This window comes from Echeneis naucrates, chromosome 16 (assembly GCF_900963305.1).
Source record: "Echeneis naucrates chromosome 16, fEcheNa1.1, whole genome shotgun sequence".
Classification (NCBI taxonomy): Eukaryota; Metazoa; Chordata; class Actinopteri; order Carangiformes; family Echeneidae; genus Echeneis; species Echeneis naucrates.
The window spans coordinates 23090235-23116346 of record NC_042526.1 but is presented as its reverse complement, the minus strand read 5'-3'; the positions used below and the strand labels follow the sequence as shown (position 1 = coordinate 23116346).

The 26112-nt window shown below is 42.4% G+C and overlaps 1 protein-coding gene across 10 annotated transcripts in view; it reads left to right on the top strand.

Annotated features, from left to right (window-relative positions):
• LOC115056913 (pleckstrin homology domain-containing family A member 7-like) overlaps positions 1–26112 on the top strand; it is a 135326-nt gene extending 109214 nt beyond the window's left edge. For 5 of the 10 annotated variants that reach the window (XM_029523695.1, XM_029523703.1, XM_029523704.1 and 2 more), the window contains 20 exons: positions 3741–3922; positions 6130–6675; positions 6891–7446; positions 8508–8591; positions 11977–12030; positions 13496–13561; positions 15648–15728; positions 16365–16514; positions 17037–17138; positions 17338–17497; positions 18154–18284; positions 18379–18573; positions 18687–18783; positions 19262–19344; positions 20061–20318; positions 23406–23576; positions 24110–24243; positions 24429–24562; positions 24756–24796; positions 25607–26112. In XM_029523695.1, coding sequence (XP_029379555.1) covers positions 3741–3922; positions 6130–6675; positions 6891–7446; positions 8508–8591; positions 11977–12030; positions 13496–13561; positions 15648–15728; positions 16365–16514; positions 17037–17138; positions 17338–17497; positions 18154–18284; positions 18379–18573; positions 18687–18783; positions 19262–19344; positions 20061–20318; positions 23406–23576; positions 24110–24243; positions 24429–24562; positions 24756–24781 — 3210 coding nt within the window. In that variant the 3' untranslated portion in view covers positions 24782–24796; positions 25607–26112. The remainder of the gene's footprint in view (positions 1–3740; positions 3923–6129; positions 6676–6890; positions 7447–8507; positions 8592–11976; positions 12031–13495; positions 13562–15647; positions 15729–16364; positions 16515–17036; positions 17139–17337; positions 17498–18153; positions 18285–18378; positions 18574–18686; positions 18784–19261; positions 19345–20060; positions 20319–23405; positions 23577–24109; positions 24244–24428; positions 24563–24755; positions 24797–25606) is intronic. The other 5 variants (XM_029523702.1, XM_029523707.1, XM_029523700.1 and 2 more) reach the window with 4 other exon arrangements.

Sequence of the window (26112 nt, the reverse complement as noted above, 5' to 3'; positions counted from 1 at the left end):
GCAGCTTGTCCCATTGGAGCTAACAGAGGCCATCTGTCAGAGTGCTGATGGTGTGTTAGACAGTATGTTTTGACAGCTGCTTCCGGAGGATGCTGATGTTCCACTCCTCTGGAGTTTTAGGGTGTTTAAACACGTCTACCATTTGATTTTTATTTTTATTTTTTTTATTTGTCTCATTTTACGTAAGTGGCTGCTAAATAGTTCCACTGCCTGCTTCCTGTCTTGTGATGGACCTAAGCAAAGCTCTTGTCACAGCAATTGACTGAGTTCTGTGGATGGTTCACATCTGTGCTCCCTCTGAGTAGCAGTGAGTTACAGACCTGATTTAACCTTCAGGAAGACAGAATCAGAATCAGAGTAACTATACCATAAAGTGATATATAAAATGATTAGAAACCTGAACATTAAATTGGCCTGGTCCTGAGAACATCTCATCGAGTATGATCACTGTGATCACAGGATGTCACACCCTGTTGCTGCATGACTAACATTTAAATGGACGAATCTGCGGCTTGTAGCTTCAGCCAGTGCAGGGAAATTGGGTTACACTGTGTGAAACAATCGACAGTAACAGATGACCAGTGACTCAGGTCAATAAGGACTCCAGGGATGTAACTTTAAAGAGAACCAACTATTTGCATGTGAGGCAGATGAAGGCAGATAAGAAGCATATCCACAAGTTACATACTGTGATTCAGTATGATCGGCACATTACAATATACGAACTGGGGCTTCCACTGATGATGTGTGCGTGTTATTGAGTAATCTACTGATTGTTTTTGAGTCTTTTAGTCCAAGGGGAAAATATGAAAATGTTTAATAAAGAGAAAGGGTCGTTGAGAGAAAGCAGGAGCAGGGGCGGGTAGGTAGGTGAATCTGGCTTGTCTTCAGGTTCAGTCGAGGAAACCAGAAGACCAGGTGATAAGGTGACATTATTTCAGCTCAAAAGTCAAATCAGCTGCTGACTGGCTCCCAGATATTAAAGATATAACATTTTGTCACCATCAGCACCAAGAGGCTGAAAAAAGAAGCAAAACTGGAGTGAGAAAACTGCTGTTCCACAGATTGCCTCTATCTGGCTCCAACAGAGAGGCTGTTCCCACATAAAGGTGTCCAAATTTCCAGCAGAAATAAATCCGATTACAGTCGACCTTTATGGCTGATTCCATGACAACTGTACAGATAGGCATTTATGAAACATTTATTTAATTTGTCTGTTTACATTTTATTAAGGCTTGAAATCGTGTGTAATTTAAGGGGAGTCTGCTTCGAGTACTTTGTGGGTGAGTATTATTTTTTCTCAAACTTGGATGCACGTGAAGTCTTAGCTCCACTCACGGCCTTCATCACCCCATTACAAGGTGGAGTCAGGATGTGCCAAGATTGCAACGGAGGATCATCATCTTAGAATAGTTCAGGAGAACATCAGCAGTCTTTGTTTGCCTGCATATAGGTCAAAGCAAAATTTAATTGACTGAGAAACTGCCTGGGTAAGAAGTAAGACCAAGTTCACTTTCAGTTACCTAGAGCCAGGCTAAATAAGCAAGAGTGGCAATCAACTCCCACATCACAAGATATGTATCAGGATCAGTGCCAACTAAACACTGATGGCATGTTCAAAGTTGTTTTATTGGTTCAGTAGCAACTTGTTGCTGACAACAACAAGAGAGGATCTGATTTGCTGTATCAAAAGAAACCTGGGAGAGATTGTTTGTCTAGATTTGTCTGAGTGTGTGTTTCTCTGGAGTTCACAGTGCCAGTGACAGCACAGCAGGGGGTGACAGCATGTCCTTGTGTTATTCATGAACTTGTTCAGCATGTATGTTAAACAACACAAGTGAGTGTGGTGCGTACTGATGCCCATCACGCTGCAGAGGAGATGTTGAGCACTCACACCCATCGTATCGCAATATAAGCCAAATCAAGAAATCAAAGTTATTGTGTTCCCACCACAACAAGCAAACTCTTATTAACCTGCATGCATTATTCAGTGAATGAACTAGAGTAGTGAAGATTTAGTGTTTAATTACTTTTCATTTGCATATATCTGTTCATGAGTTGGCTCTCCCATTGGTCTTCCAATAACAGCCACTGAAACACTGAGGGAAGGAAGTTAGGAAGAGGGAGGGAGAGCAGTGGATGTAAAGTATTTATAGAACTGCCGAAATGCAGGGTTATGTCTTTTTCCAGAGTAAAAAAAGAAAAACACTATTAGTGATGTAATGTTCCTTGTATTTCTCTCCCATTTCTGTATTTGATGGAGTGTTTTCTCACCTGTGTGGATATCAGTGACTTCATGTTTGGATATTTTCAGTGGAGCTAAAACAGAGTCCGGCAGGAGGAATATTTTTCTAACTGTATGAATTATCAAGCAGAAAAACTCGTTTTCAGCCTCTCAAGGCTTTTCTCTGGACTCCAACAGTTCAACACACTTTGAGGCAGAAATCTATAGCACAAGCAACTTCTCTACTGATTGCGGTGTCAGTGGATTAAAATGCAGTGCAGCCAGAAACTTAAAGGGACAGTTCTAATTTTCATTCACATGGAGAAAACCTTCCCTCAGTTTCTGTAGTTACACCAACAGAATTAGTTTTTGGATATGTTGTCTTCTGGTGCACAGTCAACTGAAGGAAATGCAGGAAATTACAACAGCGAGTGAAAAAGGTCAGCCCTGCTGAGGCCGAGACTCTGCATTGAGCTGTGGTATCTGGACGAAGACGAGAGCAGCAGATCCTTTATGTCCGGGAAGTTGCGTGGTGCTTCCTGAGTTGTCTCAATGAACATCCAGATTGGATTAAAATCCAATAATTGCTTGTGTACATGAAAACCAAAACAATGATCTGACAATAAGATAATAAAATCACATCTGTGGACATCACCATTTTGTGAAGGTTTAAAAGCAAACTAATGTATGATAAAAGTTAGAATTCACAACTCAAATGATCATATGTATTATTGTGTTATGTTATTGAACCTTTAGCATGAATGAGGCTTGTTATGCAGCATCTACACTGTGATACTGATTGTAGTCTAAACACAGTGTCAGTGAAGAATCAATGCAGCTGTGCTCTCTGACAACCGCGTGCTAAATCACCAAACTAAAAGCCTTTTTTCCATGTTACAAAGAAGTATCCATCTTAAGTTTGAATATGCGTTGTCATGAGCTCGGCACCTAAATCACAGTTACCTGGCGTGCTGTGAAAAGTGAATCAGACTCTCACTTAACCTGCCCTCCTTGAGGAACTACTTTATCAACCACTGAAATTCACATTAGTCAGAGATATACAGTATATTGCAGTCATAAATGAAAGTCTATTACAAGATCATTGGTTGTTTGTAAACTGACTATATATCTGTTCTGAGTAGGTTTCCATCTAAGCTGTAAAAGCAGGAAGGACAAAGTTTGTGAGAAAACTTTGGGGTTGGAGGAAGAGGGTGTTCCTAGTTTTTATTTTTTCTATTCTCCATTGTACAGACTTTCCTGCTCATTGGTCAAGTCATGGCTCTGTTGGTTGTTATTGGCTGGCATTTTTGTCTGTATTTCTATTGTGTGGTTTCCTTCACTGTCTGTACTGGTCCATGCTTATCTGGCCCCTTGATGTTGTTTCTCTCATTGGATGGCATGTTGTCTCCCTGTCTCTATGACCAAAGCTGCAACTGGTCTAACTCTCACTACCAGCTCATCTGATGACTCTGCCTCCAAACACAACACTGATCCAGCCTCCTCTCTCTTCCTGTAGGCTAGCCATACTGGTATGCGCTCGTACATTTACAAGCAGAGCTCTGTGATTGGCTCGCAGGCAGAGCACACTGGGATGCGGACATATTACTTCAGCGCTGACACCCAGGAGGACATGAGCACCTGGCTGAAGGCCATGAACCAGGCCGCACTGATGCAGAACCACGCCAACGCACTCATCAGGTACACACAAATACACACTGAACTGAACACACACACTTCTCAAAAAACGGCAACGGTGAATGCCAGCAACATCAAAAAGTCCATTACTGCCTAGGAATGGGCCAATATGTGATATTATTGAATACGGCAATAAAATTACTCAAGATAATTAAGATAATCATGAATGGTTATAGCCACTGATCTTTTCATGAGTGACATCAAATTTCCTTAAGGTCGCCCACCAAGAACCAAGGTATTGCTCACCTCACTCCCTTTGATACCAAGTTGCAGGACTCTTTATTGTCCAGAAAAGCCACTTGGATTTTATTTTTACTCAAGAATAATTCCTATCTGTGATAACTGGGGGAAAAAAAAAAGCAAAAAGAAAAAAACAAACTCACACTATCACACTGTGATATATTATATATTATTATATATTATTATTATTATTATTGCTTTGCTGTGGCTTTTGATTCTCTTCACACACAAAAAAAGTGCCGCGTGATGCAGAAAAATGTTTTGCTTGTATGTTTTAGTTAAAAAATGTAAAACTGATGAATGTGACATGACTCGTCTTATGTAAAGTAGTCACTATCAGTCCGTCTTTGGTGCAAAGTATAATTTCTTGTGCTGTAGCTGTGCTGTGGGGATGATTGCACTACACTTCCCAGAAACCACCTTTTAATCAGTCTTGTGACCTTATCTTCTCATGTTTAACTCAAAAAAAGTACTTCTCACCGACAAAACTTTATTGAATTCAATTATTATTGTCCTGATTGTGAACTAACCCTAACTCCTGTTATGTAATTGATTAATTAATAATCAGTCAGTTAATTAATCATTTTCATTTAGCCTGAAGTTTTTTATCAGGGATGTCAGTTGTTTGTTGGTTTGATTTATTTCCATTTATGCATTTTTTTCCACTCGTCTCCAATCTATGGTTCAGGGTTCCTTAATGTTGATGTTTGAAATATTTTCGACTATAATCTTATGAATGCTTGAAACCTGAATCCTCTTTGTCCATCAGGTACCATCTGCTAGGTGATCATGTGGCATGAAACTATTTGTCTGTAGTATTTTGTATGACACAAACACATGCCTTGTGGAAAGTGTTGACATCTGATTGTCTGATATGTTACTGTAGATGATGCAGATTCCTGGAAAACATCCCACTCTACTGTTTACAGCCTCAACACATCTTTGTGCGCCCTAATGCTGCAGTGTACCAGTGTAGGAAGCTTATTTATGTGTGCTTGCTCCCTTTTCAAAGAGTACACTCTGATGCTGTGAAATGCTGCTGTTGAATGAGCAGTAGCTTCCTCGATGTATTATTCATGTTTCGACGAGGGGAGGAGGCCCAGATCAAATGCGCCACATCACCCACTGGGAGCCCCAGACGCCGGCGCCTTGAAACCGCTTTGTTTTCATTTTGCAAAGGGATATCCCTGATGATCATACAGGCGTGACAGTGAATGACAGGAGGGAAACTTTCCTGAAATGTCATTTCAATTCATTTTCAGCACAGTATTTTCCTGTTTGAGCAATAATCTACTAATAACACTTACATGGCTTGAAACAAATGCAAATGCATTTTAATATACCTTGATTGACAGCATTGTATGCCTGACACTGCTGTAAAATCTAAACTGCTTTGTTTGCCCCATTTATTATACAATCTAACGGACAGGTCAGCCACCTAAGTGCATATATATATACACACACACACACACACATATATGCACACACACGTACATGCATATATAAATATATTTGAAACAAGCTGTAGTCTTCTTCAAGTCTTCTTTCTGTCATCTGAGGCTGCTTCATTCATTTTAAAAAGTCAAATTTGTCGTATGCTCCATTGAATTTCAGAGACCTGACAGTGTCTTGTTCCTCTTGTCAAATGAGTTTTCATGCTGTATTTACAATCTTTGCTTGTTATCTGCCTGACCTGAGATGGTGTAGCTCTGTCCTTAATGTTAGGAGACATGCTAAAATTTTCCCCTTAATGGTGACATTTTAAATTCAGCTCAGCACATTGAAACAAAGAATAAAAAGTGGAAGGACATTCTGTCCATGGGAAATTAGAGAAGTGATCAAATCAAACAAAACTAGTGAAATCTTTTGATAAGTTTTGCTGTGGTTTGTTATCTTCTGGTTCTCTCAGGAGTGAAAGTCTCACAATATTAAAGAGAAACTTACAGAAAGTATCTTTATTGTCTCCACAGACCATCTGACAAGTTAGAGAAGTTGAGCATGTTGCAGCAACAGCCTGTCCCACAGACTAACAACGTCAACCATCGCAGTACAAAGACTTCAGACTCTGATGCCACCAGACCAACCATCCATGAAGTTCTCCTGGAGCCCATACGCCGCGAAGTTGATGAGCGCTGCAGCTTCCACAAAGACTCTTCTGGCACCACCATGTTGGAGCAGCCCAACATGGGTCTGGAAATGGACACGCACACCTCCCTCCCCTCCAACCCAACATCCTCCGCCCTCCCGCAGGCGGACCCGGTGTCAGCCTCCGCTCCTGTTTCCAGGGTGCCTTCCAGGGCGCCATCGAGAGCCGCCTCTACGTTACCCTCCAGCGTTTGCACACGGAATGGCCTTGTTTCCACACCCAGCCCCATTCTGGAGCCCAATGGGATTGCAGCGGGGACGTACCAGAGGGCTCCACCGCCTCCTGCTGACACTCACAAGCAGGTGCAGAGGAGAAGTGCTCTGGACCAGGTGGAGCAGTGGATCCAAGTGCAGAAAGCTGAGCACAAAGGGTAAGTCATTGTCACACACTGTCTGCAGAAAACCTTTCTAAATTCAAGCTTTTTTCAAGCAATCAGGAATTAATTGATAATATTTTTGGATATTTGCTTGTAAAGCCCCTTGAGACACACACACACACACACACACACACACACACACACACATATGTGTGTGTGCTTAATAATCCTCCTTAAAAATCCCCATGTATCCTGATGTTATTCAACAGTGCACCGTCCAGAGAGAACACCCTCCCACGTCGCACGCCACCTACCCAGCCCAAGTTCACCTCTGTGGATGTGTACCAAACCCTGCCCAAGACTCCTCGGCAGAGTCCCCCACTTGCCCGACTTGGTGAGTACAAGTACGCCCAGGACCGTCTGAGCCACTTCCGCCTCACCCCAGAGCAGGCTGGCCCTGGGTCCAACACTGTCTGGCAGCTGTATGAGTGGCAGCAGCGTCACCAGTTCCGTCACGGCAGCCCCACCGCTCCACTCTACACCCCGGCTCCGGAGTACCCCTTCGGCCCCCGGCCACCGTCCACTGTGCCTCCCTCCTCGTCAGCCCCCAGGTCCGAGGGGTCTCCTCGCTGTGTGTCAGTGCCGCCATCATCTGCAGACATCCCTCCTCCGGGGCCCCCGCCAGGCACTAGCCGAACCCTGTCACCCACACGGAGGCCGCACACACCAGCTGAACGGGTGACAGTCAGGCCGCTGGGTGACCAGTCAATGGTGGACATCCCCTTCACTGTGTCCCCCCGCAGGACCAAATCCCAGCTTTTTAAGGTAAAATTATGCCAAAGAGCTTACACTATCTGCAGACAACACAAGGCGTGACCAACTGCATCACATTAAACACACATTGTGCACTGAGAGGCAATCTTACTGCAGAAGGAAGTCGGGTAAAATTTGAATGTTATAACACCAGTGCTTCTACACTATACACAATTTAGGCATTTAATGCAGTCTCCTATTCCTCATGTGTCATAGGGATGATGAGTAGATTTCTTGTGTTTTTTCTATCTGATGCGTTGAAATTGATACCATCTTGTTGTTTGTGCTCTTCCACAGATAACACTTTGACACTTTTTTCCCACAGACAAGTGCAAAATATCAAATAGAATAACTTTTCATCCAGAACCATTTCAGTTATTCTGACAGTGTTTGGGGGCGGGGGGGGGGGTTATATCTGTGCTCCACTGAACAGAGTAATTGTTTTGGAGTTTCAGGCCCAATGGCGGACACATCCTTAATGCGTCGAGTCAGTTAAGTAGTCAGCCACGGGGAAACTGGCTTTTATGTTTTTGTCACATTTATGGAAGCTGATGCATGTTCCATCAGCAGCTGCACGTCTCCTTTTTAATATGCAAATGTGCACCTGGTCACCCACAACCATAACCACTTCATTATGCTCAGAGATTATGAACATGGCACTGTTTTGTTAACAAGGTCATGCAGCCACTAAAACAAGCTCAGGGTGATTCTTCACCAGTAGAGTCAATTCTGTGTGGTAAGACTGGACCTGGAAAACTTTCAAACTTTATACAGATGGACGACACATTTTTCCCTCCATCCACAAAGCAAAAGAGGAAAGAAGGGGTCACTGATGCTTTGATGAGTTTGAAAAATAATGGGACTTGTAAGCTTTGCTTCTCCTAGTCACCAAATCTCAACCCAACTGAACTATGGACAGTGTTCCTTAAGACTTTCTCATGGATCGCCTTTAAAATCTCTCAAAATAAACTGTGTTTTCCTTTAGTTTGCCAAAGGTATCTAATGAATTACTTCATTAATTAACCACAGTCCAAACCGTGGCAGTGTAATATGTGTTGGCTTTGTGTTTTCAGGCTGCCACCATTGAGAGACGGTCGATGCCTCCGTCTGGCTACATCACACACACAGTCAGTGCACCCAGCCTTCATGGAAAAACGGTATGTTTGACAAAAAAAAACAAATAGTACACTGCAAACAAACATATGTATGTGTATGAGTAAACTAAATGCATAAATTATGTATAGATGTATTTACATTTATTTTTTTTGCTTAATAGTTTCTGAATATCTGGGTAAGGAATCCTTGCTCTTTAGAGAGACTTTAGATTTAATGGGGTTTTAAGAAGTGATCATATTCCCAGCAGCGAATCTGTGACATGTTCTGCCTCCATCCTCTGCTACGAGTAGATGTTACCAAACACTAACCAGCTGACTGGAGCTGATTTTTTTTGGGAGAAGTGCTTCTCACCAGCGTGTTGTTGTTGTGCATCTCCCTTTTGTTTGAATGCCATTAATCCTCCCTCATTTAGCTGCTTGTTCAAATTAGCCACCAGCCAGCTGCATTACAAACCGCCTACATAGTGCCGTCAAAGAGAAGCTACTTAGCTGAACCAGGACAAGTTCCATTCAAGCTTACGGTGGTCACTACCAGATATTTGTCAGATTTAATGTCCTGTGGTGCCTGACAGCCCGAGGAGCTCACTCTGCTCCTCATTCAGCTGCGCCGGCATCAGGCCAAGATGGCCTCCGCACGCCAGCACACATTAGCCCAGCTCCAGCGGGTCAACGGCCCCACGGAGCCCCTTCACCACAACCACCTCCTCGCCACTACCACCGCTAGCACCAGCCCTCTCCTCAGCGCCGGCCCCTCTCCTTTGTCCCATCTTGGACATGTGGGCCTCTCAGCTACCACAGGCCCTTGCAGTACCCAGGTGGGGGCCCCTGCGGCACGCCTGCCCCATTGTCCCCCTCTCATTTTACTAGGGGCTGGTAGAGGTTGCCATTAAACATCACACTTAAATCAGATCCTGCAGTAATTCTTACGAGTTGTTTTTATCCTGTTTTCATGGCTCTGGATTTCACTGTTCTCTGTTTGTCTATTGTTGTGGATGCAGAGCGAAATGATTCAGCAACCATCTTACTGGCTGTCCATGAAAAATCACTACATTCTTGAATTCCCATCACGTGACCTCCTTTTTGCTGTGGATAATCATAGTCCTCAGAGGACGAACCCTGTTGATGCCTTGAATTTCTTGTGCACCCACCAGGTTCTGGTGTCCCCATGCTATTGAGTTTTATACACGTGTAATATTAAGTGACAGATTCCTCAGCTGTATTTTGTTACCCTACCTATCAGTCACCCACAGTCTCAAACTTCATCCACATCCAACAGCCCTTCTTAGCCTGATACCAAATAACAACATAATTCAACCTTCACCAACCTCATCCCCCAGATCAGGTACATACAGATGTGGACGAAATTGTTGATACCCTTCTGTTAAAGAAAGAAAAACCCAATTATTATTGTTAACTAATGGAAATCAGACATTGCTTTTGAATTGTAGCTCAGCAGAATCATTTTAAAAAACAAACTAATGAAACTGGTGTGGAAAAAAATGATGGTACCCCTAGAAAAGAGACACATTAAACTAAGGTGTCTCTTGTAATTAGCATCACAGGTGCCTTCAATCTCGAAATCAATCATTCTGCCTATTTAAAGGGTGAAAAGTTGTCACTGTGCCGTTTGGTATCATGTTGTGCGCCTCACTGAACATGGACCAGAGAACGATAAGGAGAGAGTTGTCTGAGGATATGAGAAAGAAAATTATAGACAAGCATCACAGGTAGAGGCTGTAAGACCATCCCCGAGCAGCTTGATGCTCCTGTCACTACAGTTGCACATGCTATTCAGATGTTTAAGGTCCACGGGACTGTAGCCAAAATTGTCAGTAAATTTGCATTTGTTATTACTTTTGGAATTTATTTCAGTAACCATTGTGTGTTTTTCTCCTTTTAATTGAAGTGTACAAAGAATTTTGTCCACGTCTGTATACAGATCTGGGTGAACACTGATTAACATCAGCTGTGACATGTTTAAAACTGTCCTGTCAGATGTGAACAGGGCCACAGTTGAACATACTGTCAGTATCTGATTTTGAAGATTAGAATTAAATACTTGTATCATTTTGACTTCACTCTAATCTCTTCCATCTATATGTACAAGTGTAAAAGTGTGTGTCAGGGTGAAAATCAAGCTGAACAAGAAACCAACCCCAGGATAAATAAAGCCCAAACAGCTGCACCAACACCTGGTCTCGTATATTAGTGGCAACCTCTACACAAAACCTCCTGTGCTTTATTGGTGTGACTTTGGGCATGGTTGATCTGTGAGCACTGGCCGAGCTGCTGTCATAGAACCATCTACACTTTTTCCATGTGCAGTTTTTTTGGCTGGTCAGTTTCCATAATGTGCTTCTGGTGATGCTGTCCATAGCATGTTGTGAAGCCATCCCCTGGTATGGCTGACCGGTTGGCTGTGGATGTGACGGCCACATCTCCTTCTGATTCGCACTCTCTCATTGTTGGTTGTACTTGTTTGTTTTTTGTTGAGTGCTGTGAAGCTGAATTCAAAGCTGAGTTTTTGATGTGTCAGGACCTGCTGCTGATGGATCTGGTTTGTGCTGGTGTTTTTGTTTGTTGCAGTTGGATCTGAACATCTCCAATCAAAGGATACATGCTTGAATTTTTACAGTTTTTGTATATGTGTTGCAGTGCATGACAATTAACCACCATGCTTGATACACAGATCTAACTACATCCTCAAGAAACATTGACTGTATCCCAAATCAGTAGCCACTTCCTCAGAGGTCATGGTCTACAAAAGAGTAGCCTTTGTGAAGACTGAACCGAAATAATAATGATAGTAATCATTATTAAGTCAATAAAAAACTACAAAATCTTACAGAAAAATGTAATCATATCAATAAAACATGCAGAGAAGAAGATGAAAAAAAGAGAACACTCTCAGTTTGTGTTGCCTTGCAACTTCAACAACATGTAATTTTTATTTTTTTTTTTTACCAAAACTTTTGAACTGAGCTGGTACCTAACCCTAACCCTGCTATGAACAATCACGTCAAATCAAATTTATTTATATACGGCAAATCATAATAAAGTTACATAAGGGCACTTTACACATAGGGCTTTACAACAGACTCTTTATGGAGTTTCTAAAGAGACCCACCATATCCCCTCAAGGGCAAACGCTTGGCGAATGTTATGAATCTAGGAATTGGTTGGACCATGAAGATCCACCTGTTGGATCCTTTGTCGCCAAGGGTATGAGGGCTGCAGTTCTTGACTGCATTATAAGGAGCCTCTGAAATGTGACAGCCTTGTTGCATCCATGATGTAAATGCAGCTTTCCCAAGGATGCGGCCCCTGAACTGGGACACAGCTCTTGTCAATGACATGTTTGTAGATTCACTTGAACCAGATGGTAAATGATTTAATCCACAGTCATGCCTGCTCTCTCACCTTCTAGGCTGATGACACCTACATGCAGCTGAAGAAGGACTTGGAGTATCTGGACTTGAAGGTAAGACAGTGACAGGGGCAGAGCTGATATCCTGGTGCCAGTTGGTTCTTTTAACCTCTCCTTTGCTTCTGTTCAAGTGCTCCACTTCTGATCTGAAATGTCTCCACCTCAAACTAACACACTTGGTGTTTTTCACTGACGACCAACTGTAACTCTGGGCCATGCTGATTATTTGAGCCAAGATGTTAGTGTGTTGCAGCTACAAATGAAAATATTCAGGCATCGTTGTGGGACAAAAACATCCCCAACACCCAAGTTCTTGCATTGATCTTCTAACTCTTGAACTGGTTTTCGAAGAATCTCACAAAAGCAGCCACCAATTTGTGACTGCAGCTCTATGTCTCTGGTTTTTAACTCCCAGATCAGAGCTCTAGAGCCCCTGATCCTCGCAGTTCACAGTTTACTACTGCACTGCACTGCTGGGCCACTCAGGCCTGTAATGAACGTAAGCACTATGTGTGTGTGTGTGTGTGTGTATGTGCGCGCGCGCGCGTGCGTGTGTCTGTATGTAACTGTGGTATGTCTGTGGCACCTGTGCATGTTTCTCCTAACTGTGTAACTGTACTGTGTAGTCTGTATGAAAATGTAAGTGTGTGTGTGTGTGTGTTCCTGTGTTTAGAAAGTCTGTGTGTCCTAGAAAGACCATCCCATTGCTTACAGCACCGCACTCACAGCTTGGCATCTATAATGTTGACCCTCCCCCCCTCCCTTTCTGCCATGTGGTGATGTTGTTGATGCTGTGGAACAGTGGGCATGGGATGGCTCGGCAGTGCATGTGTTGTGGCTGTGGCTGTGGCCCGGTGGTTGAAAAGCCAGCTGCTTCTACCATCGTCTCTGAAACGCTGCACCTCCTTGACAACAGAACAGGGCTGGACTGTGTCACCTTTTCACTTTTCTCCAAAAGAAGCAAACATTCTTCTAAACCCTCCATATCCAAGCACGCACAGGAAATTGTTTTGCTTTAGCACTTTCGTGATTACCCAAACCAGCGTGAGTGTTTTGGAGGTTGGTGTAGCACTGTAGAACCCTGTCAGTCAGCACCTAAACTAAAACAAACATTTTCCCCATTCAAATCAAATGTATTCATATAGCACCAAATCGTAACAGGATTACATCAAGCCACTTTACATTGAGCAGGTCTTGACCAAACCCTTTATGAAGAAAAACACTAAAAAACACTTTTCTGTATATTGGGTACAGATGTTTAATGGAGAAGTCAATCTGTGCAGGGCTTCAAAGTGTCCATAGCCATTGTGTTCTTCGTGGCAAGAGCTGATTTTGTTATGCCAAAACTCACTCACATTGTCATGTATGCAAGGCTAAGAGAAGATGTCACACATAATCTGTCTCAGCCTCAGCCTTGTGATAGTTGGTAGCTAGTCTGTTCTCTGTGTTTCTGTATTTCCTCTCTTTTTGCATGGAGTCCAAAGTAACACATGGAAATATTGTTTTTTTCATTTTTCAGGTTGCTGGAAGTCAGACACTGAAGGAGTCATGGAAACCTGTCAAGGTTGCAGAAAGTGACGTGGATGTAAGTCCAAGTCCGAAAGGAACACAAAACAGCACTCCTTTGACTGGCAACTTGAGGCTTTCTCTAAAAGCAACTCGTGCTACATGTTAAGATGTCAGAATTTACAGCAGAAATGTGTCATGTTTACAGCCTGGTACATTAATGATTTAGGTCTCTCTCTCTAGCTAATTTGCCCGTACATGTCAACTGCACAAGGAGTACATTTTTATACAGCTCACCCTGTTAAATCTTATAAAAACACAGTTTTATGCATCATTAGGGCATTTCCGCTTTGAGTGAGGGGAGTGAGTGCCGTGCACCAAAGTCTCAGCTCCACATGTGCCCCTACTCCTTTACCTTTTTAGATTAGTTGGGAACGAGGCAGAGTCCAAACCTGCCAAGGTGGAAACGGCAGTGCATCTCACTTTGGGTCTGCGTCCATCATAATATCCAGACTGTGGTAGAAGGGTGAAAACCTGCAAACCACTCTCAAGACCATGTTAACAAAAAACTATTTCACTTTTCTATTTGATTAGATTTTGCTAATATTGAAAGGTAAGAAATATTTCAATTTCATTTTTGCTACTTTCTCACAATTTCTGGAAATCTGGAAAATGATATATGTATAAAAACTATGAATGAAATAAGCATTTCGAACTGTGGTTAACCTATGACAAGCTCATAAAAACAGATTCAGACAGACTCACCCTTTCCAAGTACAAGAAATATCGAATTCCAATTTCAGGGACAAGCTTGGTGGGCAAAATAATGTCAATACCTCATCACTGCCGAGAACAGTGGGTGGCATTAGTACAATCACCAAGACTTTGTCAGCAACTGTCAGTTACAAGATTACAAATAACACAAGCAAATAAAGGATCATACGCTAACTGCTCAGTTAGCTGACTCCTCATCCGAGTTGCAGTGTGACTCAAATGTGTGTCTGCATCTCTCTGATGTTCTTCACTCTTTCACCTGTGAATCTGGAGTCAGCAGCGATGCTGTTGTGTCAAAAGGCCTTATTCAGAGTTTTCATTGAAGAAATAAGTGTTTGAAGTGTTTTTCCCCGTCCAGTTTTCATGGGAAAGCATCAATCAAAGCAGAAGGTACTTCAGGCAAATGTTGCAACTTTAGTTGCTCCTCATCCTCTTGCATTAGAAATCCTAGTTTTTTTAGGGGAGTATCAAAGCACCATAGTTCATTTGGGAAACAAGTGAAGGTGATGAAGGTTCAACAAAATATGGATCATTTCATAAAATTGTGTGAGAATGTGTTGAACTCTTTTTAGCTAAAAAGGAGAGTGAGAGTTTGAGGCGATAAATGCCAAAGTGATTGTTCTGCTTTATAATCCAAGCAATTCCCCCACAGCTTTTCAAACACTCTTTTTTCTCTTACATAAGTCTGAGCTTCATACACAGACAGTTTAAACAATTTATGAGGACGTTGTCTGCAATGAATATTTGATTAGATCCAACAACAACATCACTGGAGAGAAGACAACTGGATGAATAATTTATTTGATGTGATATTAAAAACTAAAAAATTTGTATGACCATGCACTATGTGCTCACCAAAACATTCAGTCACAACTTTACTACACAAAAGTTGTTTCACCTCAAGATGATAGTGATCCAACATATGCCTTGAAGTTTGTTGAGTCTAATCAGGGATTAATTAACAAGGCTCAGAGCCTCCCTGACACGGAAACAGAGAGCGGTAGGTGGGTTTCACCCACTTTGTCTAATGGGCTTACTCACAGGACTCCCCTGGACTAATTACACCCCATAAGTCCAGGGGAGCAGGGAATCCATGAATATTTAGTGACACAAACATGCATGCTGCACTCAAACATTAGACAAATTAAATATATTCACATTCACATGTGCAGCCACATCTGTGCACATGTCACACATGTAACCAAATAGATAATAGAGACAAGGGGAAGTTGCAATTAAGTAAATGGGCCACTAAATTATAGAAAGTCAAAACACACAACCTCACACATACATTTGGGTGAGCACTTTAAAGATGTTTTATCTGACATAGAGTACAGCTGTTGCTCTCCCTCAGCCCACGTAACTGCTCAGCTCTGTGTCTCCCCCAACAGGTCAAGCTGAGTCGATTATGTGAGCAGGACAAGATCCTGAAGGATCTGGAAGCCAAGATCAGCTCCCTGAAGGAGGATAAGGTACACCCTCAGCTATTGTGTGTGGGCTCTCAGTCTAGCAGATAAGCTCGCTGGCATCTCTCAGTTATGATGAGTCAAATTATAAGAAATAAACCATAATGCATGACGGTGCCACATTCAAGGACAATCCAGCTGAGCTACAGTGGAGTCTGATAACAGAGACTGATGATTGAAAGGAAATAGCAGTTCATTAGACTTCAGAAATCAGTGCCTCGCATTCTGTCAAGGTTGCTTATTGTCACTTATACAGAGACAATTCAAACTTCCCTGATGGGGAACAATCAAGTATTATCTTATCTTCTATTGAAATCACATTATAGGTGAGACAGGGAAACAAATGTCTTCCATTTTAAAGCGAGCAGAGCTCCCCAACAGGAGGCACATGAGTTTACACATGAGCTTCCACACCTAAAAAGGAATGTATATAATATATTAAACTAGAAGTTGTGGAGGGAAAGACTAATCTCATGCTGCCCTGTACGGGAGAGGATGTAACTCACTGTAGAGATATTCTGCCCTCTAGGGGCGATTTGAGAAACCTGCCTCCTGCTGAGCAGTCTTCACCCACAGCACTGTCCTGTAAATGTAGCCTCTCTGAGTCGCTTGTACTTTCAACCCCCCCACCCCCACCCCCAGGACAAACTGGAGACCGTACTGGATGTGTCCCACCAGCAGATGGAGCAGTTCCAGGAGCAGCCCGCCCACGCCCACAAGATAGCCTATCAGCAGAGGCTGCTGCAGGAGGACCTGGTTACCATCAGGGCCCAAATATCTCGCCTCTCCACGGTCTGTATGACTGTATGTGTGTGCGTGAGCTGTATGCATAGCATGAATCTGTCAAAACCTTTATCATTATATTTTTCATAAGACACTAGTACAGTCCTTATGGAAAGACTGATCCCTGTATAACCTCATAGTGCTTGAACAGTTTGGCAAAGAAGATTGGAATAAAATTGCAGTGTGACTGAAACCTCTTCACACAGACTGTGCTCTGATTATGGTCAGGGTGCATCTACTAAATACTGACTTAATGGGTGTGAATATTTATTCACTCACTTACTTTATATATTTTTAATTAATATACATTGATTCAAAGAAATCTATATTCACTTTGACATTAAAGTTTTTTTTAATTCACAAAAAACAAAACAAATTATGTTTACTGTTATTTCAATAAAGGGCAAAATCCAAGGGTGTGATTTATTATTTTTTTTTGCACTGTAAGCACAACAGTTTCTATTCACATAAATCTGTGTTTCAGTGGACGTATTCTCAGAGTGTGTGTGTGTGTGTGGTGGGCGTGTGTAGGAGATGGCTCAGGCCTGGGAGGAATACAGTAAGCTGGAGAGATCAGTGGAGCAGCTGAGAGCAGTGCTGCTCACACACATGAACCACAGCTCCACCCCTCAGGTGAGGCCTGAGACTTGCAGCTCTTCCTTTTGTAAGATGGGTTTCATATACACAATTATCTGTCACAGTCTGCATTTAATTTTTCCTCATGTTTTCCAGACAATTTGAAAACTAACATTCTGCTAATCAATCATTTTGAAGATGAATCATTGAACAGTGCAAACAGGTAAATATGTGCATCCATTTGATCAAACTGTAGCAGGAGAAGGCTGAGATGAAGCGCGAGCTGTGGAGGATTGAAGATGTAATGGCGGGACTGAGCACCAGCAAAGCCAACTACAAGATCACCATTGACTCTGTGCAGAACCCAGGTGAGAAGACCACAGCCGCCCACCAGGATCAGCTGATGATGGAAAGAGGCAATGAATGTCTTGGTTTGGTATTAATCTTCACTCCACATGTCATCTATAGATGAAACTACAAATATCCCATCACAGCCTCACAAAAGATTCTCATAATCTTTCAAACTCTTTCCTCAGATTTGCTGCACGTTAACAGTTTTGTATTCATTGCGGTTTGGCTGCATGCGTTGAAGTCTGGGTTTAGATCAGTGTTTCTCAAACTTCTTGGACCAAGGACCATTTAGCCATGAAAATAAAACTCATACACCACCTCACTCCCCAGGATTGCTGCTTCAGTAGTAGTGTAGTGAATTTGTAAGTTTTGCATCTTGATGTCATTATTGGTCAGTGACAAATCAGGAAAAGGCAAAGCAGTAAGGAGTCAAGCTGACCAGGAATAAAAGCGCTGTCTTAAGATAACACAGCATACACCCTAACCACATGGCCATCTAGTCGTCATAGTGGGCTCTGTGGTCACTGACAGACAAAACATTGAACATGAAATTTTAACAAATTTATTTATGGGCCTCATGAGGTCGCATGTGACCCACTAGTTGTCAGCAGACCACACTTCAGGAAAGGCTCTTCTCAGAAATGTCCTCCCATCCTGGCTGTAAAGCCACATATAGAATACTTATAAGCTCAAATTTCTGTATTCACACTTGCCCCACCAGAGAGGAAATTAGTGCCTTCAGTTACGGACTCGGCCGTGCCTTCTCATAGCACAGAGGTTCAGCCACCTCCTCGCAGCTCCATCCCCAGCATCCTCTCCTATACTCTGCCTCACAGCACCGTGCCAAAGTGGGTGAGTGTCGAAAAAAGAAACAGCACAGCAGAACTGACTTCAGCTGTGCATCAGGAACCTGAACTAAATTTGTGCCTGTCTGTGGGCTGTGCAGGCTGAGGACAGCGCCCCACCTCGGCCACCACTGCCACGCCTGTATGATTACGACGAGACGCCTCCTGTGGTGCCTCCTCTCCCCAAAGAGGCCTCAGTCATCCGCCATACATCAGTGCGTGGACTGAAACGCCAATCAGATGAGAGGAAGAGGGACAGGGAGAGTGGGCAGTATATTGCCAATGGAGACTGTAAGGTGTGCTTATGTTTCACTCCTTTTTTTCTTTAATTTGCACCAAGACCACTGGATCACTTAGCTGTAGAAGCTAACCCTAACCCAGCTGCCTGTCTAACCTCTTCTGGTTTTAGGCTGACTTGCGTTCGTACCTGAGTGAACCAGAGCTGCCAGGGATGAGTCACCACAACACTGGATACGAGACTGACTACCACTATTTAACAAGCAAAGGTATCCGAGCAGTAGCACATGGAATAAATGTACAAATAAATACTTCCTGTTTATTTGACCAAATCTTTTTATTATTAACACGTAAAAGTAAATATCAATGGATGATGTCTGTGAGTTTTTCAAGCCTTCAGTTTGTAATTTGGCCTTGAAACCAGAACCATACTTAAAGGAGAAAATGCAGCCAAGAAGAGTGAAGGATGTGAAGGAAGGATTCTAAAGACTCTATCCTTATTGACAGGAAGGTCAATCACACAGTAGCCACAACTCCTACTCCATCCCCTGCTTTTTGGTCTGTTTTCCTGTTAACGGGGCCATCATAAAAAAAAAACCAAAACATCATGCTGTGTTGAAAACTTGAAATTAGACACTGAGACTGTAAACTTGTTAGCAAAAAACTTTACGCAATTACTAAATCAGTTTAGAAGTAGGGACATTTCACACACTGACCAAACTATGTTGCTTTAACTTGATGTGTCAGACACCTCATCACATCTGAACCAGTCCAACTCCATCTCGTCCTACGTCACCCTAAGGAGAGGTCCTGGGAGCTCTGCAGCCAGGGTGAGTCAATGCAAGAAGGATTGGGTCACAGTCAGATCCGACCTACGTCGACATTCTCACTGTCCCACAGCCCAAATGCCAAGTGTCATAGAAGAGACGATAAAAAAAATCTATGCTGTCCAACATGGCACTACTCACTGATAATATTGTTAATATGGTGTTAATTGATGCTTTCAAGTCTCCACTTTGTAATTCGGCCATCACCATCTTGTTTTCTTTCTGAACCTAAAAAACTACATTTGAAGGAGAAGATGTGGCTGCAGAGGACTGAGGGCTGGATGCTGTCTGCTCTGGACTCTATTCTCATTGTCAGGCAGGTCGCCATATTTGGTACAGCCTGTCAGTCACACGTAGCCACGCCCTAATGATACCCTGCTGTATGGGCTGTTTTCCAGCGTTTGAAGCTCGAGACTGAGACCATAAACTCGTTTGAAAAGTCTTTCCTCAGTTTACCATGGGTGTCAGTAAAATATGACTTCCTTTTACAATCATTGGAGTCAACCCTGATGATTTTTAGATAGAAACAATTTGCCTTGGCTTTACTTGGTCTACGATCACTTTCACATAATGTGTGTATGTGTGTGTGTTATATAGTGTTCATGGCTCTTATTTAGCTTGCTTTATTGTTGCTCTTTTTTCTGTCTTTCTTCCCCATTTATTACTTTCCATGTCTTTTCATGATTTGCTCTAAATCCCAGTGCTCCCTCCCCCTCCAGGACAGGCCTAAGAGTGCCTTGGAGCGCCTGTCATCACCCACAGAGGCCCTGCAGCTCCACAGCAGCCAGGCCCGGGGCCGAATGACGGCGGAGGAGCAGCTGCAGCGGATGAAACGCCACCAGAAGGCGCTGGTTCGGGAGCGCAAGAGGAACCTCAGCCAGGGGGAGCGCTCCAGCCTTTCAGCCTCTACCATCACCGGCCAGCGCTCCTCGTCCTCCTCCAGGCTTCCCTCCAGCAGCTCTGACCCTGCGGCCTCCGTACGTTACACCCAACCCTCACGTGGCAGCAGCAGACACAGGGAGCAGCACCTTCACCACCACCACTGCTGCTACGCCACCCTCCAGCCCCCAGCCACATAACAACCTTGCAGGAATGCTAACACAATAGCACTCTCTGCTCTGCAGCTGGAGGTTGATGACATTAGCCACAAGCACTAACAAGCCACAGCTGGCTAGCTAGCTTGGTTAACGCTTTAAGAACAATGGGAGATAAAACAAGAACAGGGGATTGAATGCTTGGCTAGCTTTGGACTGGGATAGTTTCCCCCCTGTTTATTTATTTATTTTTTTATGGTTCAGGGGTCAAAATGAACCTTGTTACCACTGCCCCCGGTGGGACCTCACTGACACAATTCTGAATGTAAATCCATCGAGAAAAGGAGGGAATGGAAGGTGTTGCTCTGCCTTCGGCTCTCTGATTTTAATCATCAGAGAGTAGTAGAGAGAAAAGCCCATTTATGTACATCTACATACCGTGTACTTGTACACTTTTATTTATTTACTGAGGCATATTTTCAGCATACAGTTGTACAGTTATATTTCATAGAGATTTGGTACATAGATCATATAGAGGAGAAGGGGAAATGTCTGAAAAAGAAACAAAAAAGCATTCAGGTCGATGAAATGAAGGAAGAGGCGATGCTAGTGGCATAAATCATGATTACACCTCCCTGCTTTCTTTTCTTCAGATGAAATTCAAGTGCCTTGTTTTGCTGATGATCCTTTTGCCTTTGTCCCAAATTTACCTCCTTAATCAGCATTTTAGTTCATGAAGCACACGTCTCCACTGCAGAATCACAGGACCAATGCAAGAACTAGCAGAGACTCTCATTACGTCAGGATGTTGTGGGGACACTGCTGCTTTTAACCCAGACTGACTTTGACATTTAAGCTGAAGCTGATTTTGTGCTAGTTTAGCCCCTTGATTTTAATGAGGAATGCTAACAATGCCTAACCCGTCAGAGTGGGGGGAAAAAAGTAATAAGAAGTAATAGAAATGTCAAAGCCTTCCATTAACATAGTGTGACGTATAATAAACTACCAGATTGGTATTACAATTACAGGTGAGACACTTCATTACCAGACTGTAATCAAACCACGTTTCCCGTAAACCCTTGTTGTGGTATTTCCCTGTAACAGCGAGCAATACATAGTCTGTGATCTTTCCTCCTCTATTTTAGTCAATATAACCACAAATGCCAGAGCATATTTTTATTTCGTCAACCACCAGCATAAATCATGTTTACGCCATCTTATATTTGAAATAACATCCTCATTTATCCAGTCTTCTCCTGTATGGACTTCAAGGTTCTTCTTATAATTTTTCAGTGGTTGATAAATTTATTGCTGCAATTCAAGTTGGGAATAGAAGCTGTTCTCTTTATTGGAGCACTTTTACGTGGCCTATGCTGTGCTGTTTTATGCATCATAAATATACAGGACAGGTTTGAGCAACTGGGCTGAAATGCAATGAAACAAAAAGTGAACAAGGAGCAGACAGCTTAGCTATGGGTAAAGGTTTGATTGCTTTGCATAAATAAATATATTTTAATACCTTAAATTAACGATTTAGCCGGAGAGACTCTCCGATTAATGATGAAAGAAAAAATGTGGCACCTTTTATTTGATAAATTTCATTGCAGCTGAATCATTTTCCTTTAACAAACATGTCTTTGCAGTAACATAGCAAAGATGATCTCTTTGAAAAGGTTATCAGTGCGGTGGTGTTAGATCTCCAAGGCACAGCTGACCACTCCTTGTTGTTGACTAATATTAATGAGGAGAGCCTTTCCGCCATATTGCTTTGACCCTTCCCCAGCTACGTTCAGTGAACAGATCACAGAGAGATAACTAGTTGTAGGAGGTTGCTCAGCTGAAGAGTAGAATTATAGTTGAGAACTTAGAGAAACAAACCGCTAATCACCTAATTTTGTGTAACTGAGAAGCAACACAACTCTTTTCCCTTTTTCTTTTCTATCATGTAGAGATTTGCACTCAACAATAAAGAGTTCTTGCTTCTGAAACTTCCTTTTTGCTGTGTTCTTCCTAATCTGGTGGGGGGTTTTGATGAGTCTTTGTCTGCATGGTGTTCTTTCTCTCTGTCCTGCTGGGTTTTTCGTGCCTGTGATTCTCCTGAGCACACCAAAGCATGGGATGCAGTGTTTCTCAGAGCATGTGAACACACCACCAGATCAGACCCTGCTGCAGGCTACTGAAGTGGGAAGGATGCATGCATGGCTTTGCTCCTTGGATGGATACTCACAAGTACCACACACACACACACACACACACACACACAGAGTCCAGACAAACACATGCAAGGTCTCTTCAGAAAATGTGAGATTATTTTTATACTTCTATGCAAACGTGCTGGTGTTCACTGGGGACAAAGATGTGGTGTGTGTATATAATTACAGAAACACAGACTTATCATCTGCCTGGGTCCCCTCTGAGGTGATTATACTGAGTATCATCCGTTCAAATCCCTCGATAAACTTCTTGCTCCAGTTATTTCAAGTTTATATTTGTCTCCCTCTAGCTGAGACCCAACTCACTGCAGCAACGTCACACACCACAGGTTTAACCTGCCAGCCCAAAGAGTCTATCTGTGTCACATTTTTACACATCGGACCAGACTGGACTGTGTTGGCTTTCTTTCACAGAAAGACTGTTCCTATTCTTCTGTCTCCCACTGCTCTCTATGGCTTTGTCTTTTCTTTCCTCTCATTCAAGAGTATTAGCTTCACTTATCTGCACAACTACTCTGCTCAAAATGACTTCTTCAAACGTCCTTGTTTTGTGAGGTCAGCTGTTCAGAATCCAAAGGTCTTCAGCTTACTATATTAGAAGCTGAAGCCACAACATTCTTTTGCGTTTTAACTTATAGAAATGAATGTAAGTACTAAATAATCAACTAATGTGCACTATTAAACAAACATGGCTTGATGCATATTATTGGCAGACAGTTGGTTAACCAATGATAATGAAACCTCAAAGTAAATTTTCCATTTATATTTGAACCCATTTAAACTGATGGCTGTGTAACCCTGACCCTGACTTTTCCAGGTGTTTGATTGGCCAGCGGAGCGAGTCGAGACGGAGGGTCACAGCAATGGAGGACATAGCTCAGTGAAAGAGAGAGGCAGGATTCATTCGGATGAATGGGTGACAGTGACTGCACACATACGAGAGGTGGACGTTGAGCCTCTGGACTATGACCTGGACATCAGCCGAGAGGTAAACACACCTCAATTACAGAGTGATGACATCACAGGCTGTGTTCATTCCAGGCAGTCATCTGGCATTACTACCTCTGCACACAAAAGACAATCAGAGTCCAAACTGTTCTCATCTGAGTTCCTCATGGTGGAACAACAGGAGTCTCTTCTTTCCCTCAGGCTCATCACATCAGAGGGAACTTCATTTCTTAACACTGTAACATACTTAAAATTTGCTTAACGCTCACGTCTTACGTGATCTTCAGGCAAGAACTGAATAAGTGTTCTGAGTATTTACGCTGAAGTCGTTTTCTGCACTGAAGCTTTATGCTATCCCTCGCTTGTAAGTGAATAAAAGCATCATGCGTAAATGTGACTGTTCGTGGAATAATATAACATTTTTATTTACTCTTACTCAGCGCTAAAGTATTAACTTGTATAGAAAACAATAGGCAAAGCCAGAAGCTGTTAGTGTAGGTGCCACATCTTGTCTACTATGGTAAAACACAGGTGTGCAATATAAAACTAACTACCTGTCGGTTCAAAATACAGCTGTCTAAGCCACAAAAGGTTCCCATCCCAGAGCGATATGTGGAGTCTGACCCTGATGAGCCTGCAAGTGCAGAGGAGCTGGAGGAACGATCCCGTCGGGCCGAGCGCATCAAGAACCTCCTTGCCAAATCCAGGTTGGCAGATGACACTGCGGTCATGTTGTCAGATCTTTTTTCATGAGGTTCAAATAGTGACATGAATCATCTAAAAAGTTCAGAATCATTGTCATGTTGTCATAATCAAACCACCAGTGTGTTTGTTGTTCCTTTGTCAGGTTTACAGTCCTTATTGTGTGCTTGTGTGTGTTTCCTTTCCACAGCGTTCAGAAGATCCAACAATCTGCCCCACTAGACTTCAGTGAGCTGGACACAGCGCTACAGCAGCAGGAGAGGATCATGAATGTGTCCCAAACGCTGGCTGCAGAGGCGTCACGCAAGAGCAAACTGGTCGCAGGTTCGTGAACGCACCTTTCTTTGGCTGTAACCTGAAATAATCCCATCCTTGAACAGGAAATCAGCTCTTAAACAGTAAATCAACGAACAAACAGAAATGTGTTTGCAGAAGGGCCAGCCCATGTAGTAGTCTCTTGTAGAATATCGACTTTACACTGGCAACATGTGACACTATTGTTGTCCCTGGTGTGCAGGGACTGAATGGCTGGAGGGTCGCTGAGCATGTCTGATTCAGGTATACGTGCCCATTTCCCTTTGTAGCAGTGTGACGTCACCGTCTGGTTTCTGTCCTGGGTTCAGCTGCTCTTTTCATGCTGTCAGAAATGGGTGCTTTGGTGAAATGTGGTGACCTTGTGTGTATAACTGGATCTTTAGTATGAGTTGAGTGCTTTAATAGAAGTTTCTATAGAACTATATGAACATTTCAGTGTTTAAGACATCATATCTAACCCAGGATTAAAAGTCCCATATTGCTTAAAGTGAGATGTCAAGCTATTATGACTTCTTTAACATTGTGATGACATAATTATAACAGTCACAGCTCAAAGCCATGCCTCACGTTTAGCCCACATGGATCATCCCACCTTACAAGATTTGGCTTGTCTTTTCTTAACTTTAAATCTGCTTTATTGCTATACAATCATTCATAAAACAGTGAGCCAATCAGAAGTGAGATTCAGAGCGTCTCTTCTGAATGCCTGACTGTTTGGCCTGTTGTTGATAGAGCTCCAGAGCAGACATAAGTGGAAAAATATGGGACCTTTAAAGCATCTCAATATTGTACATTCTACACTAAACTATTGTAAACAAAGTGGATTAGTATATTTTTTCCCCTCAGTTTTAATTAAACTTGTGCAATATGTCTGCAAATATGATCAATTCCAGGAATCAGATTTACCAAAGCACATACAAATATTCTGTTAAATGTGACTGACTTCACATAAGTGGTGCAAATGAAGTGTTTAATTTGCATATGCTTCTGTGACTCAAATGAAAGACATGTTTGAACCTCCAAACTGAGGCCTGTGTGTTTTCCTTTCCTCAGCCAAAGCTGCTGCAGAGCACTGACCCACAAGACTACCTACAAGAAAACAGAAGAAGAGGAAGGATCAAATCATTCTTATCCATTATCAACTAATTCACTTATTTGTAACAAAGCCTTTCATACGACTGAGAGCTACACACAATTCTAAGACATTTTGAAATAGAATCACGTCACTGCTTCTTCACAATTAATTATGGAATAATTGTTAACGCAAGTGCAATGCTTTGTTTTTTTTTTATTTACAATTGTTCATTTTTATTAGAGAATAAAACGAGTGGAATGAAAGCCAATGCCCGCATGCTTAGATTATAGTCCAGATGATTTGACATTATTTATTACATTGGTTGGCTTCACATGCTTGCTCACTTTCTACTCTGTATTTTCTCAGTGATCATAGTCCCAACAATCAACTGAAATAATATGAATAATATTTTAACACATTAAAACAGTGAGGTTATTACATAAAATAAATATTGGATGACTCAAGTAAATTCTTCTCTTTCAGA